At 33.5% G+C, this 18,176-nt stretch overlaps 1 protein-coding gene across 1 annotated transcript in view; it reads left to right on the top strand.

The window, feature by feature from the left end:
• The window catches only part of LOC117178629 (gonadotropin-releasing hormone II receptor-like), a 114,082-nt gene that overhangs the window by 67,670 nt on the left and 28,236 nt on the right, over positions 1-18,176 (top strand). The window contains exon 5 of the mRNA XM_033370052.1: positions 3,954-4,161. Within this exon, the coding sequence (XP_033225943.1) occupies positions 3,954-4,161 (208 nt within the window). The remainder of the gene's footprint in view (positions 1-3,953; positions 4,162-18,176) is intronic.

Here is an 18,176-nt window from a genome sequence, read left to right as displayed (position 1 = left end):
AATGTTTGGTATTGGATATTGTTGACAGATGACAATACGCCAATTAGCACAAATGGTAAGTTCCGACAGTGCCTACAAGTGTGCCTACTGGCCGCTAAATTGTAATACCGGTTTCATATGTATACACCTGGTAGAAAGCCTTGCATTGTTAAAATTGTAATGAGCTAAATTTTACGTTTGAACGCTACAATTTTAATTTAGAATAATATTCAAAAATAATTTAAAACTTGAATTTATTTGAAATAATTTGAAACACGATGTAGATTTTTGCAGATGTAGAAAAAAGCTTTTGAGAATTGTAAAACATTTAAGAAGAATAACAAAAATTGTTGTGATTGCTAAGAAAATTGAAAATGATTTTTTAGTTTGAAAAATTAATTTTAAGTGAGTATTTGAAAAGATTTTAAAAATTAAAAAAAGGAATCAGGACGATTTTAAGGCAATTTTTTTATTTTGCAGTTTTTTTAAGTTTAGGAAAAAATCGAATTAACACGATAAATCAATTTCCAACCCAATAGTTCACTTTTCAACAAAATAAATTAATTTTCTATCAAATAATTGGTGTTTTAACTAATAAAATGTACAGGATAAAGTTTCAACCAAAAATCGAATAGTACAATTTCCAGATAAAAACTATGCTAAAACATTGAATTGAACAAGAAAAAAAACGAATTTTCAATAAAATTGTTAAATTTTCAAGGGAAAAGGTGAATTTTTTACTAAGAAGATTAATGTTCTATAAAAAAAAAACGATTTTCCAACATAACCAATATATACGATTAATTTTTAATCAATCATATAATAGTTACATTTTCAGATAAAGATAAATAATTTTTAACAGAAAAAATTAATTTTAAACAAAGTTGTTAAATTTTCAACCAATCAGATGATTTTTCGATCAAGAAAATTGATGATCTACAAAAAATGACAAATCTTAAACAAAATACATGAATTTTTAAAGAAATTATTTAATTTTAAAGTAAAAAAGAGGAATTATCTACAAAAAGTTTAATCTTTAAGCGAAAAATATGAGTTTTCAATCAAAGAGTTAAACTTTCTACCAAATAGTTAAATTTTTAACCATAATTAAAAAAACCTTGTTAAAAAAACGTATTTTTTACAAAGTAGTTCAACTCTTAGTGAAATAATCGACTTTCAAACCCAAGAAGATGTACAGTTGATATTTTAACCAAACAATTGCATTTTTGACTCAAAATGATACATTTTCAACCAAAAATATTAATTTTCTACTAAACAGGGTCAATTTCCAACAAAATACATGAACTTTCAACGAAATTGTTTAATTTTAAAAACAAAAAGAGTATTTCCACCCAAAAATTATGATTTTAATTTTGAACAATATAGTTGCATTTACAACAGAACGATTTTACAACCAAAACATTATTATAGTTGATAATTCAACCGAAAAATGTAATTTTTAATCAAAAAGTATAAATTTTCCATAAAACAATTTAATTTCTACAAAGAAAGACGACCTTTTAACAAAACACATGATTTCTTAACCAAAAATAGTATTGATTGTCAGTTTCAAAAATGTATTTTCAACGAAAGAGATGAACCTTCAAATAAAAAATAATAAAAATTGTAAAAAAGTAGTTGAACTCTTGATAGAAAAGAGGACTTTTCTACAAAATAATTACATTTTCAACAAAATAATTAATTTTTCAATCAAATAAATGAGTTTTTCAATAATAGTATTGATATTTATATAATTGATATTTTATACATGACATAACATAACCTCAAAATATACGCATATCAAGAGGCGCGCGATCTATTGAAATCATGAGAAACGCCAGCATCGAAATGTGGAAATATTTAAATCCCAATCTCCTGAATTTATTTCAAAGCAGTTAGCAGATAGATATATAAATAGAATCGCCGAAGTGCTCCGACCAGCAATCGTGCACCTTCGAGTTTTCAAATTCAGAAGAGGAGAAATGAGTTGCGCGCGCAACACAATCATTTACAGCGTCTCCTACTATATTTACACGGACATAGCCCTGTCATAGTTTTGGACCACATCTCGTTTCAGATCTGGGATCACTGATTGTACTGGACTCATGACTTGGGATCCCCCGCCAAATCTCTTCTATCATGCTTCAAAACTTAAACCTTCACACGTTGGTAAATTGAATCGTTCAAAGATCTCGCAGATCCCGGTTACAAATATTGCTAGTGGCACTCATTTCAATATACATTCTTATTTAAGAATACTAAAATTTCGTACATTTCTTATAACTTATGTTACTTAAAAGTCTTACTTTTGATGATACTTTTTACAAAACTTGTTATTGAACATTATCACTTTTTCACACTCACCATTTTCAAACAGTAAATAAGACTTTTTCTAAACGTTAATACTACTTTTTTCTGGGTCAAGTTTAGAATAATACATATAGAAATACCATCATTTCTTATTATAGTAGAAATCTTTATAGCAGTACTCCGATTATCCCTAAATTCTTACATTTTATTTTAATTATACATATAGAATGATTCAAATATTGATATCAGAAGTCTCTCCTTGTAGGATTTACATATTTTAAATTAAAAAATGAAGATTATAAACCAATGAAAGGAGTGGCTATGGTATCTGCGCTTTCTCCTGTGATAGCGGACATTGTCATGAATACTCTAGAAATTTATTGTCTTTCAACCTTAAATTTTGAAATATCACTGTATACAGGATACGCTGATGACATTTTTATGATAATTCAAGAATCAAAATTACACGAAGTTTTGGAAATAATCAACTCGTTTGCCTGAAATCTTATATTCACTTTTGAGAAGGATAAAAAGCTATACATTACATTTTTTAGACGTATCTATCACTAGAAGGAATAATGAATCTCTTCTCACTAATTTTCGTACCACAAATCCACATTGTCTGTTGCATACCTACATTTTCTATCATAAAATCCTTCTATATTCCATCAATCTTAGACCACAGAATATTAAACTGGTACAAAAAACTTTAACTCAAAATGGTTACCCTATTAACCCAATTAATATACCAATCAAAATCCGAGTTAACAGAATGTATAATCTACTGGGGAAAAAAGAACTCAATAACTCCAAAAATTTTACTGTAATTCCATACAGCTCAGGAATAACTGATAAACTTGCTAATATTTTACGACATAATAACATGAAACTAATTTTCAGGCTAATGAACTCCAATCAAATCTTTTTCCGTCTCTTGAAGACAAATTAGACATTTTCAAAAAAGAAATCTAGTTTACAAATTCAATTGCTCAAATTGTGACTGTTTTTAGGTTGGACATCCCCCAGAATACCTTTACACTGTAGAGTTAAAGAACACACTCGCAGAAATTATAATATGTGACGATTATTATTTTTCGACGCCAATCGATAGTTTCTTAGTTACTCTTTCATTTCCAATAATCAGAATTTTTTAAGTTAATTACTTTTCTTTTTATTAAGCTACAAACCTAGGCATAATAAGCGTATGCGGAGACAAAACGAGAGGCCGGCGAAAACCAGCTGTACGAGGCTATGTGATGAAACGCTCTGATTGGTCCTCTGACATTCGACGCGAGATTACGCGTGACAGTTGCGGCGCGAAAAGTTGAGTTCTATCAAATTTTCGCTCTCGGTTACTTGCGGCGCGGCGCTTGCCTACCGTGCCGCAACAGGCTGTTTGTGACGATTGTAGACCAGGTTTTAAGGTGTAGCGGTAAGTGGAGGCGGTGTTTTCGTAGAGGCATCCCCACTACTCAAATGCTGGCTTGCGGACTCAGCTACAATCGCCCGTCCTGTAAAATTCAGCTTTGACATTACTGTTGTAATGACACTAAATAATTACACATGGTCCGTTGCGACGCGGAGATAGTCCTATATTTGCTAATACGTAATGTGCAATTTTTAGTTATAAAAAGTAGATAATACGGGTTATTTATCTTTTACAGAGCTTCATATTTCACGTAGCGAGCCCACCAATCTACCCAAATTTCACGCAGTGTGTGACATTTGGCTTCTTCAAGTCATCAGTAGATGAAAACGCCTACAATATTTTTTGTGTTTTGGCAATGTACTTCATACCACTCGTAATTATTTGTTGGGTTTATACAAAAATCCTTTGTGAAATCACTAACAAATCCCGCGAAAGTAAACAAGGTCTGTATTTTTTACTTATTTATTACTATTATTAGTTATTTCAGCATGGTTATACAATGTTTATTATTTCTATTTAAGATACCTGTAAAAATCGATTTGCGGCCTGCGAAATAAGAATGGTAATATACGCAACTGAATGGCCAATACCGATTTTTGCTATCTTTAACCATTTATTGGTAACGAAGGAACTTTGTTCAACATTATTGCCAACTGTATCTTAAATTACTGCCTTTCATGCTTACTACCTTTCATGTTTGTTAGATACCTATGACTTACTCCTATTCTTAATAACGTCTATTTTCGGAGTGAAAAATTGGCTAATTTCAACACCCATAAAATCTATTTTATATGCTAATTCTAGAATTTTGTTAACGTAGATATTCAAAGTTGAAGTCAAAGAAGAATAATCACAAATATGATAAACATGACAAGTGACAGAGGAAAAATTTCAATCATTATCAAATTTTCGATAAAAACGGATAGCTTTTTGGCCATCTTGGAAACACCAGATTTGAAACTTTTTAAACTATTTTAATTAACAATAAATTTCGTTATAAATTTAATTTATTGATTCCTGATAGAATTTGAATCGAAGACTAAAATCAAAAATGGATCAAAAGATCAAAAGACATTTGCATTACCCGAACAAGAACATTGGATGTGCAATACCGAATGCGTCCAGTTCTCAGTGTGTGGTTGACTACATAATATGTGGTAAATCGTTCACGGAAAGGGTTCGATAGTTCGCTCAATGGCTGAGGATCTACCAAAACACATTGCACAAGTCAAAGCTAATGACGATCTTTTAGCATATAATTAAAAAAATACGACTGTTATCTGACGAATAGCGGAGAAAACAGATGAGGGAGGGATGGTTCAAGGGGAGAAAACAGTTTCTTGCGGACCCATTGCGCCTCTTCAGCGATCTCCTTGTTTTTCTCAAAAACCCATCTAGGAACAATGAGGTAGATACTTTTTGGAGAGAAGCAAAACAAGATTCCGGAGACACTACAGTTGAAAGAAAGTGCTAATAATATAATCCTCTTCAAGGAGTTTTCCGACAATCTCATAACATCTGGGTTGATTGTCCATAAATCACTGCCGATGAGTTTAAAGAAGCGCAAGGAGCACAAAGAATTTTTCCGCTGCAGGATCAGATGATATCAAGAACATCCAGTGGAAGAAGTTTATTTCTACACACCAACATCTGGTTCGCATATTCATCTCATATTTAAAGTCAGTGACGCCCATTCTGCAGTCCTAGATGTTAGGTCACACTATACTCCTATCGAAGAAAGCGATTTGCCAAACCACAGAATTACAGGACGATAACTTGTTTGAACACGCTATATAAGATCTTAATAGTTATCTTAACCGAAAGGATCGATAAAAGAATTAATCCTGTGTGGAGAGAGATGTAGGAACAACGTGGCTCGAAAAAAGGGGCAGCAGGCTGCCGAGAGTACCTGCGAATTGACAGGTACATCTGCAAAAGACGCAGCAACCCATCAGTGTTCCATATCGATGGCCTGGATTATCTACCGTAAAGGTTTCGATTCAACCTGCAAGCATGTTGTTCGAAAATACCTTGGTCAACGCCGACAGGTTTGGAGACCTGAATGCGGCTTCGACGAACGCCCAAGCATGAATAGGTCTTGCTAGTGCCATAATGTCTAATGGCACTTATATCCTTATGTAATATATCGGGAGTGATGATTATTGTAATAAATGACAATTTTTAATTAAATGCATATTTAGTTTAGTCAACCCTGAAACAGGAGATACATCGTGTCGGATTCTTTGCTTTTTTTAAATTTGAAATTCCCTGAAAACTTGGAGAGCGTCGCAATTTTGCATTAACATTTGTATATTTTAACACTTGATCTAGGTGGCGTTTAACTAGGTTAACCTCCATTATTCGATGCGCTGTAAGTCGATGGTGAGGCTTCTTTTAAAATAGTGCCACTCATTCCTTTTTCCGACCTTACACCAAGGTCGTCTATCATAGTATGTTCTCCCGGTGAAAACTCTGCCTTGCGCTTCCCCGGTCTCGCTATTATTTGATCAAGCTGTTTTGTCGCTACTGTGTCTGTAACGCTTGGTTTGAGCAAATCGAACTTAGTTCTAATCTCCCTTTTATACATAATACTCGAAACTCTTCGCAAAGTCTGTATGCTTTTGTGTTACTTTTAACGCTGATGATTTCTGGCCATTTGCTATGAGGATCTATTACAATCAAATACATATTTCCATAAAATGGACCTGCGAAATCACAATGAATGCGGCAGCATGCTTTGTCCGGCCAAGGCCATGTAGTTAAAGGCGTGAAAGGTGGTTTCTTTAGTTCTGTTAAACAAATTTTACAATCTTTTACTAAATTTTCGATGTCACGATCAATATTAGGCCACCAAACATATGCAATTCTTTTTATATTTTACCTCTTAAATTTTCTAGTATTGCTGCTATTAATCCCCAAAATAAACACCCTTTTTTGTTGTTAGTTTAAATCTTTTGTTATAGATACTTTTCTCTTAATTCGACATATTTTTTGCATTATTAGGCTAATTACCTAAAACACGCTTGATTGTTGTAGCAATCAATTCATCTTTATTACTTTCTTCCGATAAAATTTTATAACAGAACGCTGCCATTCTCTCTTAGAAAAAATTTACATGTAAAAGATTTGACTCTATCATTTCAGAATCATCATCTATCGGTAGTTTTGATAATGCATCGCAGTTCGCGTTAGCTGCTGATTTTACATGTTCTATTTTATAACGAAACCCGGATAAATAGTAAGCCCATCCTTGAAACCGATTATCTGCGGTTAATGGAATCCCTTTTCTTGGACCCAGTATCAATTCTAATGCTTTATTATCCGTTCTTAAAATGAATTCTTTTCCAAACAGAAATTGATCAAACCGTTTTACTCCGAACATCATCGCCAACACCTCCTTATCGAGAATTTTTCTCTTTAATTCATTTTTTGGTATCTTTTGTGATGCGAACGCGATCGGCTTTTCCGTACCGTCTTCTTATTGATGCTATATAATACCTGATAACCTATAGTCCGAAGCATCGCATGCTAAGATTATTCTTTCTATCAAATCTAAATTTACTAACACTTTTGGTGAAATCAACTTATTTTTTACCCACTTCAATGCTTTTGAAGAATTTTAGTCCCATTCAAATTTTTTTTATTAAATCGTATAACGGTTTTAAATTTACCGATCTATTTTCTAAGAATCTCGCGTAAAAGTTTATTAAACCCAAAAAAGATTATAATTCTTTCACATTTTTCAGTTGAGGCGCATCAACTATGGCTTTTACTTTCGATTTTGATTTATGCAAACCATCTTTATTTATTACGAATCCTATCATGTCTTATTTTTCTTGCATAAACTTACATTTTTCTTTATTCAATCGTAATCCAGATTCTTCTAATCGGTTACAATCATTATATAAATTTTTTAAATGCTCTTCAGTAGTTTTACCTGTTACATAAATATTATCAATATATGCAATCGTGCCATCTAATCCTCTCCAGCACTCTTCCATTTTCTTTTGCACATCTTCAGGTGCGGGCAAAACCCCCTCTGGTACATTATTGTACCTATATAGCCCCACATGGGTCACAATTGTTAACAATTTTGAACATTCTTTATCGACCGGAAATCGCATATAAGTGTGTGTTAAATTCAATTCAGAAAAAGTTTTTCCACCTTGGAGTTTATCAAAAATATCATCGATTGTATGCAGTGGATATTTATACATGATAATAAACGGATTTTCCGTTATATTTGAATATTTGAACAATCGGCGTAGCCAATTCGCTCACGGTTGTTCTAATGCGAAATTGTAAGTTAAATAACTTGATTTATATATCGGTTGTAAAATACTATTATTTTGAGTTTTTAATTTCAAAAACTTATCTTTTTCTCCTCTCTTTAATTGGCATTATTTTTCTCGTACCTGATGCATAAATTTCAGCTGATTCTTTTGCTGCTGCTTCTTTTAGGGCATCTTTGAAAGTTAATTTTTCTTTTACAAACAGGGCTACTCCTGTGTCGTGATTTTCCAAACCAACTACGAACTGATCCCTTAATGCATTTTTAGATTCATTTTAAAATCACATTTAACTGATAATCTTTTAGCTTTGCTGCGAAGTCAGCCACTGTTTTTGATGGCTCTTATCTTGCTTATCTTATCTCAACTTTGGGTTGAGATGTTCATGCATAACTTTAACAATATCTTCATAAGATTTATCCTCTATGTTTGCTGGGGACAAAAGTTCTTTAATTAACTTAAATGTATCTGTATCCACTTGCGTCAATAAATTTGATTTTTGTTTTTCTGCTTTAATATCTTTTGCTGCAAAATAAATTTCCATTTGCGCGATGAAAGTTTCCCAATCATCCTTATGCAGCAAAAAATAAACTCTTCACTGTCGATGACCTCTGTATTGTTCACGTTTTCAGCATTGTGAAATATTTCTACTTCTGCAGATTATTCGAGTTTATTGGCCTCTGCTTTACTTTGCTCGTTTGAATTAGCACGGTGTGCTTGAAAGCCGGCTGAGTTTGACTAAAATGGATCCAAAATCTGTTAACGCTGAAAGTTTCTACATCGTTTGGACATTAAAAATCAGTTGAATTAAAAATTCTATTATTCTAATCTATTAAGTATACTAAATTTTATCATAGATCTAAAATTAGAAAATTTGTTACAAACAAGTAGTTTCAACCAATAATTTAGCTTTTTCTATAAATGTTGATATATTTTATTTGAACGCTCTCCGAATAATGCCGTTTTTTAACTTCACCACTTTTTAATTAATCAAATACTAAAATTTAAAATGCAAGTAAACGGTGATTTAAAATTATCATTTGGGTATTTTTTATATGGAAAGGGACCTTACGCGAAAAAAATCGATTTTTATTTTCTTTCGCCAATCGAAAGTTTCGAAGTTACTATTTCATTTCCAATAATCAGAATTTTTAAAAGTTGATCACTATTCTTGTTACTGAGCTTTAAACAAAACAGACTAAACATCAATGAAGTAAATAAAGCTTCGACAAGCATCGACAAACTCTCCGAAACACTCAAAATCTGTAGGGATACGTCGCTGCCTCGTTGGCCCAACGCCCAGACAGTATGTGTTCTAGGTACTTAACATGTGCATAACACGCTCTGCACCTGATGCTAGGAACTTCTTGACATAAAATGCAATCGCGGTATATTAAGGTGGAAGTTACACCGTCCTGGCTCGTGAAAATAAAACCCTGTGTACCTGAATCGAGCACTGATGATTTGAGAAAAACTAAAGTTTACCCTTTTGACAAGGACTGTTCTTCTACATTTCTGTAAACGTTTCCGTGCATTTTTTTGTCAAGTAGCTCTATGTGTAATTTTTCAACCTCTGCTTTCTTTACTTCGTCTTTTAGAAAAGAAGCATCTAGATGGAGTTATGCACTTTTCTCACTTCTGACGTTAAAATTCAGGCCAAGGGTCTCGGCCACCTGCTCAAAGGCTCTGAAAAGGAACGCTCCTTTACCAATCATATCGAGGTTCCTGCCTATTTTTATAAGCGGATCTGTACAATTTGCAACAATATAAGATGTATTTCGAACAATTCGATTATGAAGACGCTGGACATTCAGAAGTCCGCGTCCACCTTGACGGCGTGAAATGTATAATCGCGGAACAGACGAACTCATATGCAAGCTGTCATGCATATTCATAGTTTTACGTGTAGCGATGTCAAGAGCCTTAAGCTTGTTCTTCGTCCATTGAACTACCCTAAGAGAGTACATATGGCGATTTCAAAAGCCTTAAGCGCGTTCTTCGTCCATTGAAATGCCCCAAAAGAGTAGAATAGAACCCGGGCGGCATGCGTGTCTATCATCTCCAATGCTAGCGGTACAATAGAAGAAACTAAGATGCTTGCATCAGAATAACTAGGATCAGTGAAAGACTGATTGCATGGATTATGTCCATTTGTCCTATCACATCAATACTTTGAAGTTAGTTATTGAATGATTAGGTCTGTAAACTAAAATTGGAGGTATCATTCCATGTATTTCCATCAAGCAAGATACTGTGTGATCCAGCAAGGCTTGCGTGTTAATACTCACATCCTCTTCCGTTATGATAATATAAGATTCTGGGAGGTAGCACCTTTTTTGGAATCTGCTAGACTCCTGTAAGGTGCGTAGATATCAGCATTTTTAGCTTTCGCTTGCATACGAATAACTTCATACTGGTTTTAATTTAATTTTGCGTCCTTAATCAGTGCTAATGCCTCATCATCAGTGTGGCATGTAATTTCTCCTAATTCTGAATACGCTAATTCGTCAGGTAATTCATCTGTTCATCATCAACATTTAACAAAAGTTTACTTATGTCATTAGCGATTTTAGTTTTAACAGAAGAACTCAAAATACTCAGGAATGCACTCTGTATTTCAGAGTCTGAATAAAATTCCCGAATTTTCAGCAGTTTTCGTCTCATAATTGATTTTGAGTTATTCTCGAAATCATCTGAAGGTCTTCTCCCAAGACAAACTTATCTTCGATATCTTTTAGACATTCGTCTTTGATATCGTACTTGGCTTTGATATTGCTCAGAAGTTTTCCTCTATCTTTGTCGCCACGTGTGATCAGAAAATCACAAAGAAGTTGATTCGGAACTTTAAATTCATTCATTGTTAGAACAATGAATTTTATCGAAAATAAGGTTTTAGACTCAAATTTATGCAGGAATGATTAGATACTTACAACTGATAAAACTTCATAGTGCCACAAGAAGAAAACGAAAACAAAGTATTCACAAATTTGTACTTTATGAGAAATAATCCTCACTATTTGGACTCAAGAGTCGTAAATAATGAACGTCGGGAAAACACAAAAATCCTATGGATACGTGCGTGAACTTTTCAATGTCCTTCCAAAAAAACAGTGGAGTAATTGAACGTTGAGTGACGAGAAAAATGTGAGAACCGGAAAAAGTGAAAAACGAAAGAAATGGAAATCAAGAGACACAAGCGATTTTCAGTTGCTTCGTTTCTCACATTTTCTCGTCACTCAACATTCAATTGCTAAGCTGTTTTTTAGAAGGATATTGAAAAGTTCACGCACGTATCCATTGGATTTTTGCATTATCCCGACTTTCATTATTTACGACTCTTGAGTCGTTGGAGTTTCATTTTTTATGATGTAATCAATATTACATCGAGAAAGAGATTTTTCCTATTTGAAAGCGTCTGTTAAATGCATTTATTGAACAGAATTCATAATAAAAATGAAAAATATTGTCAAACGTAATTTTCTTCCATCAGAATATTAATTTAAGTATAAAATTAACAAATATGCAAAAAAATGGATTTTTTCTATCAAAGAGTGACCGTTTAATGCATTTTTAATCAGTATTGTTTGTAAAAATTGTAAATATTTTGATTGTCCATTTCTGTCATGGAATTATCATTTTTGAAGGCAAACCTAATGATTGCGCAGAAAAAATGAATTTTATACATGCAGAGGCGCTTATTCATTAAATTTGTTTTTCATCATCTTGAACTTGCTTGAAAAATACACGACAGACACATGCATTGACTTGAGAAAATGAAATAAAGATTTCATTTATCAGAAATTATGATAAAAGTTGAAAGGATTCTTTATTACGTCCTCCCAAGTCAATGCGTGTGTCTGTCGTGCATTTTTCAAGCAAAGATATTTTCTCTCGTCTTGATAGTTTAAACGTTTTTTTTTTAACTTTTGTCGTACCCTGACCCATAAAAAATCCCTCCTTTTTTGCTTCTTCAAAACAGGAGGAATGTTGATGGCTCAGGGAGTGATAAATATGATGAAAACAGATACTCCATTTGTCTTTAAAATTTAATAACCTTGCATTGTCATTAGAAAATGTTCTATTATAAAAAAAAATTATTATTACATCCTCTCAAGTTAATGCGTGTTTCTTGGGTATATTTTTTAGTCAAGAAGCGACTTGAATATTAAGCTTAATTGTTTAAACTAACACATTTTTCGTAATTGTAATTTTTTGTATTTTCTTTCCTTTGTAATTAATGTTTGTATAATTTCCGTTTATCTGAACTTTTCTGAACATATTTCATTTTTCTTATTTGTTGCAACAATCTCATATTAATAAAAGTTTGTAGCTCACCTATTATTAATAATAATTTGTTGCAATTATATTTGTGCAAAACAAGTTATGCAAAAAACGAGTTTTCAATTTGATCAAACTCTAGAACCATCGAACGGTGTGATGGCCATCGCTTCATCCAGCGCTCTGGTGTATATATATATAACGCGTCCTCCGGTTGTGAATAAAGGGTCTCTGTATCAAGGGTTTCTGCTGAATAGGGTTACAAAAATAAATAGGCCGTCGCGGACAATTGTCCAGGGGTGGTCCCGAAGGAATTAACCCCCAAGCGGTGGTGTGAAAACCGTGCTGAAAGCTGAATGGCACCTGGGTGAGGTGTCTACAACGGTGAATCTGGGATACCGGGCGACCTCTCAAAGTACGCAGCCTTATCCTTGCATGCGGGGCTCTACAAGAATGGACGAACCTTCTTCCCTAGCTTCTCGTCGGAACAACAATGACAACACCAAACATAGTTGTTGTAAGTGCAGTTAAAAACAACAGAACGCGCAGGGCTCCCGACAATGGGTCGGAAAAAATGCCGCCCACTCTAGAGCTGGGGGAGCCAATGAAAATGGATTCAATGCGATGGATCGGCAGAATCTCGGGACCCTTAGGTGGACGGAGCGACTGAATCACGACTTGCTAGTGTGCTACGATGCGAGTGTGGCCCCTGGACGGGTTTACATGGCATGGCTGCATGGTCTGTGGTGCAAGAAACACCCGAAGCTATCGCTCTTATTGCAGCAACGTCTGCGAAACCATGCCGAACTACTCCGAAAAAAAGGCTATGTAAGCGGAACGCCTACTCTACCACAGCTAGAACCGGAGAAACATCTACAGCAAGGTTTCTCTCAAGTCTAAAGATCTTGCTAAAATGGATGACGAGCTTCGTGGACATTTTTCCGAAGAATTCGACCGCTGGGCTATCAATTATTGGGTGTATAATGCAGCGAGGCTTTGGACGATGCGAACCGTAAAACAAAACCAACCGTTGATCATAAGACCAAAAGACGAATGCAACAGCTTGCCATAAAGATAGGCTGGGCAAGTCAGTACGCGTCCCGCATTCAGCGTGTAATTGACTACATCGCATCTAGCGGGAATTTTACCGCCAAAGTTCGAAAGTTCGCGAGCGAACTCCGGACCCGTTATCACACACTCAACAAGTCAAAGCTGCTGACCATCAGGCAGAATATTGTTGAGAGAATATTTAAAGTCGGAAGAGCCGATTCCGGAGTGGTTGGTTGAAAGTCGCACAATACTCCTGCGGAAAATAGGCAACTTAGCTCACCCGAAGAATTACAGGCCAATCACTTGTCTGAACACACTGTATAAGATATTCACAGCTATCCTAAATGATAGGATTGTTCGGGCGATTGAACCTCTGTGGCAAGAAATGTATGAACAACGAGGCTCAAAAAAAAGCGTAGCGGTATGTCGGGAGAACTAGCTCATCGATAGATGTGTCTGCAAAGATGCAGTATTCTACCATCGTGACCTATCGATGGCCTGGATTGATTATCGGAAAGCTTTCGATTCGACCTCCCATAGACTTATCATCTGTCTTTTGGAAAGCTTAAAGGTTCATCCGCAAATCGTTAGGTGCATAGAGAGATTGATGTCGCTTTGGAAAACGACATTTACTATCTTATCTGGAAAAAATCGTGTGACAACTAACAAGGTCACCTTTCAGAGAGGTGTGTTTCAGGGCGACACCATGAGCCCACTCCTCTTTTGCCTCACATTATTGCCACTATCTCTAGCACTTTGCCATTCCGACGGGTACTTGTGCGGCAAACTTGCAGATCGAAAGTACAAAGTCACTCATGTATTTTACATGGACGATGTTAAGATCTATGCTAAAAACAAAGAGCAACTACATCTAGCTCTAGGAATTGTCGAACAATGTACTAAGGAAATTGGAATGGAATTTGGGTTAGATAAGCGCTATACGACACCTTTGAGCTGGAGAGACTTATACATATCTGGGCGTGCCACAGAGCCGGATTCAGGATGTGAAATCTATAAAGGATACTCTCCGAAGCGTCTCATCCGACAGATTTGGTCTTCCGAACTGTCGGCGAAGAACAAAGTATCTGCAACGCACATGCTTGCCGTCCCGGTACTACTCTATTCATTTGGAGTAGTTCCATGGACGAAGAACGAGCTCATATCCCTTGATATCGGAACAAGAAAGGTTATGCACATGAACAAAAGCATGCATCTTAAGGCTTCTGTTCCGCGACTATACATCTCACGCCGTCAAGGTGCTCGCGGAATATCGAGTCTTGAATGTCTTCAGAACATGATTATTCTGGGCACAGCACATTGAGTCGCAAATGGAAGAGACCTTCTTCTTAAAATGGTCAAGAATCACGAAGAAGTGGGCAAAGGAGCATTTCTGTACAAAGCAGCGGCGGAAGCTGCTGAAACACTCGGACTTAACTTCAGTATTAGGTGTGAGCAAAATGCATCAAACCTTATTCCTATCTGGAGTACTCACTCCTGAAAGCACGGATTAAGAAAGCACAAGAGGAAACTTTCGTGAACAGCTCCTCGATAAAAGGATGCACGGCATCTTCCACAGAAATGTGGAGGATCAGCCAATGTTATGTGAGCTAATGTTTGCTTTCCTTAAATGGTCCGGATTGAAATCTGGTCGAAGGGTTTCATTTTGACATGGCAAGACGGTGTCATTTCCACCTTAACATACCGTCGCCACGTTTTGAGCCAAGACATTACCGATGATAGCTGCAGGGCGTGCCATACACATCCCGAGTATTTAGATCACATACTATCTAGTTGTCCAACTCATGCGGGAACGACCTACATCTAAAGGTACAATGCGGCACTAAGAGTGCTTTATTACCATCTCTGTCACTCTTACGGAATTAACCTTAATATCGCTCCTCTAAATGCTCCTAGGGAAATCAAGTTAATTGTCGAGAATGGGAAGTGCCGCATATACTGGAACTTTATATTCTCGAAAATTTTTTCTGTTGCACACTCGAGGCCACACATGGTCCTTCTTGACTTCGAGAAGCGAACCATGTTCGTTACCGAATTTTTGGCACCAGCTGACAAAAACATCATAGCCAAGGAGAATGAAAAGAAAGAGAGGTATAGAGCAGTGATCCCAGATCTGAAACGAGATGTGGTCCAATACTATGACAGGGCTATGTCCGTGTAAATATAATAGGAGACGCTGTAAATTACTAAGTTGCGCGCGCAACCCATTTCTCCTTTTCTGAATTTGGTTAAGATATCATTTGTTTTATTAAAAGATCATCTTTCTTTGTAGAAATTAAATTGTTTTATGGAAAATTTAAACTTTTGTATTAAAAATTACATTTTTCGGTTGAATTATCAACTATAAATATGTTTTGGTTGTAAAGTCGTGCTGTTTTAAATGCAACTATATTGTTAAAAATTAAAATCATAATTTTTGGGTGGAAATACTCTTTTTGTTTTTAAAATTAAACAATTTCGTTGAGAGTTCATGTCATTTGTTGGAAATTGACCTTGTTTAGTAGAAATTTAATCTTTTTGGTTGAAAATGTATCATTTTTTTGTCAAATATGCAATTGTTTGGTTAAAATATCAACTGTACATCTTCTTGGGTTTGAAAGTCGATTATTTCACTAAAAGTTGAACTACTTTGTAAAAATTGACCTTTTCCCTTCAAGCCTTTTTTTTATGAAGATTCATAATTTTAAATGAAAACATCTCCTTTGTTAAAAATGTAAGGATTTGGTTGAAACTTCGTTTTTTTTAGTTGAAAATGAAACTGTTTTGTTACACCGTTCGATTTTTAAAATTGTCTATTCGTTAATAAGACTTTTGAGTTTGGATTTATAAATAAAAATGTAAAAATTAATAATATAAAGCGACTTAAAATAAACGAATTCAATTTATAATTTAAAAAGTTTCCAATTAAAAAAGAATTGTAATTAATCCATTTTTATTCATCAAAATGATTCATATATTCATCTTTTTGGCTTTGAAATCCAACAATTTAAAAAAAATCCTTATTGACTGAAAAGTCAACTCTTGTGTAAATTAATATATTTTTGAATGAGTTCAACAGTTTTTAATTAAAAATTAAAACTTTTTTGTTGAAGATTTATCATTTTAGTTTAAAATGTAATTATTTTGTTGGAAATTTGTTATTCTCTTTTTTTTTAGTTGAAAATTCAATTATTTTGATAGTAAGTTCATTTGTAACATTTTTAATTGGCAATCTAAAATTTTTATCTCTAAATAACAATGCAAAAATATTAATCTGGAATAACTTAAAATAAAAACAATGTTACTTTTATTTTAAAAAGTTTTTAGTTGAAAAATTAATTTAATCGTTCAATTTTTAATGTTACGAACTGAAATTTTTTTTTTAAAATTTAAAATTTTGAATTTTCTAATTTCATCCTGAATTTTGAATTGGAACAGGAAATTTTTCAAAGCAATTATATGTATTTCTGAATTGGATCAGAGATTTTTTGAAAAAAAATTCAGATCTGGGACAAGACATTATAAAAAACTATTAAAAACTATACAAATTTGAACACAGTGGTTCGAAATAGAAAGCCTTGAATTGTTAAAATTGTAATGAGCTAAATTTTAAGTTTGAACGCTACCATTTTAATTTAGAATAATATTCAAAATTAATTTAAAACTTGAAATTATTTGAAATAATTTGAAACACGATGTAGATTTTTGCAGATTTAAAAAAAAGCTTTTAAGAATTGTAAAATATTTAAAAAGAATAACAAAAATGGTTGTGATTGCTAAGAAAATTGAAAATGATTTTTTAGTTTGAAAAATTAATTTTAAGTGAAATAAATCAATTTCCAACCCAAAAGTTTACTTTTCAACAAAATAAATTAATTTTCTATCAAATAATTGGTTTTTTAACTAATAAAATGTACAGGATAAAGTTCCAACCAAAAATGGAATAGTACAATTTCCAGATAAAAACTGTGCTAAAAAAGTGAATTGAACAGTTGTGAAATTTTCAACCAATCAGATAAATTTTCGACCAAGAAAATTGATGATCTACAAAAAAAGACAAATCTTAAACAAAATACATGAAATTTTAAATAAATTATTTAATTTTAAAGTAAAAAAGACGAATTAGCTACAAAAAGTTGAATTTTTTAAGCAAAAAATATGAGTTTTCAATGAAAGAGTTAAACTTTCAACCAAATAGTTAAATTTTCAACCATATTTAAAAAACCTTGTTAAAAAAAACGTATTTTTTTACAAAATAGTTCAACTCTTAGTGAAATAATCGACTTTCAAACCCAAGAAGATGTACAGTTGATACTTTAACCAAACAATTGCATTTTTGACCAAAAATGATACATTTTCAACCAAAAAGATAAAAGTTCTGCTAAACAAGGTCAATTTCCAACAAATGACATGAACTCTCAACGAAATTGTTTAATTTTAAAAACAAAAAGAGTATTTCCACCCAAAAATTATGATTTTAATTTGTAACAAAAGTTGCATTTACAACAGAACGACTTTACAACCAAAACATATTTATAGTTTATAATTCAACCGAAAAATGTAATTTTTAATCAAAAAGTATAAATTTTCCATAAAACAATTTAATTTCTACAAAGAAAGACGACCTTTTAACAAAACACTTGATTTCTTAACCAAAAATGGTATTGATTGTCAGTTTCAAAAATGTATTTTCAACGAGAGGGACGAACCTTCAAATACTTTTTTTTAACAAAATAATTAACTTTTCAATCAAATAATTGAGTTTTTATCCAAACGAGATGAATTCCAAAATCGCCAATTTCTTTAATTTCTTTCAAATGCGGATCAAGATATAAATAAGACTA

The sequence above is a fragment of the Belonocnema kinseyi genome, chromosome 8, assembly GCF_010883055.1.
Source record: "Belonocnema kinseyi isolate 2016_QV_RU_SX_M_011 chromosome 8, B_treatae_v1, whole genome shotgun sequence".
Taxonomy (NCBI): Eukaryota; Metazoa; Arthropoda; class Insecta; order Hymenoptera; family Cynipidae; genus Belonocnema; species Belonocnema kinseyi.
This window is presented reverse-complemented; position numbering and strand designations above follow the sequence as displayed.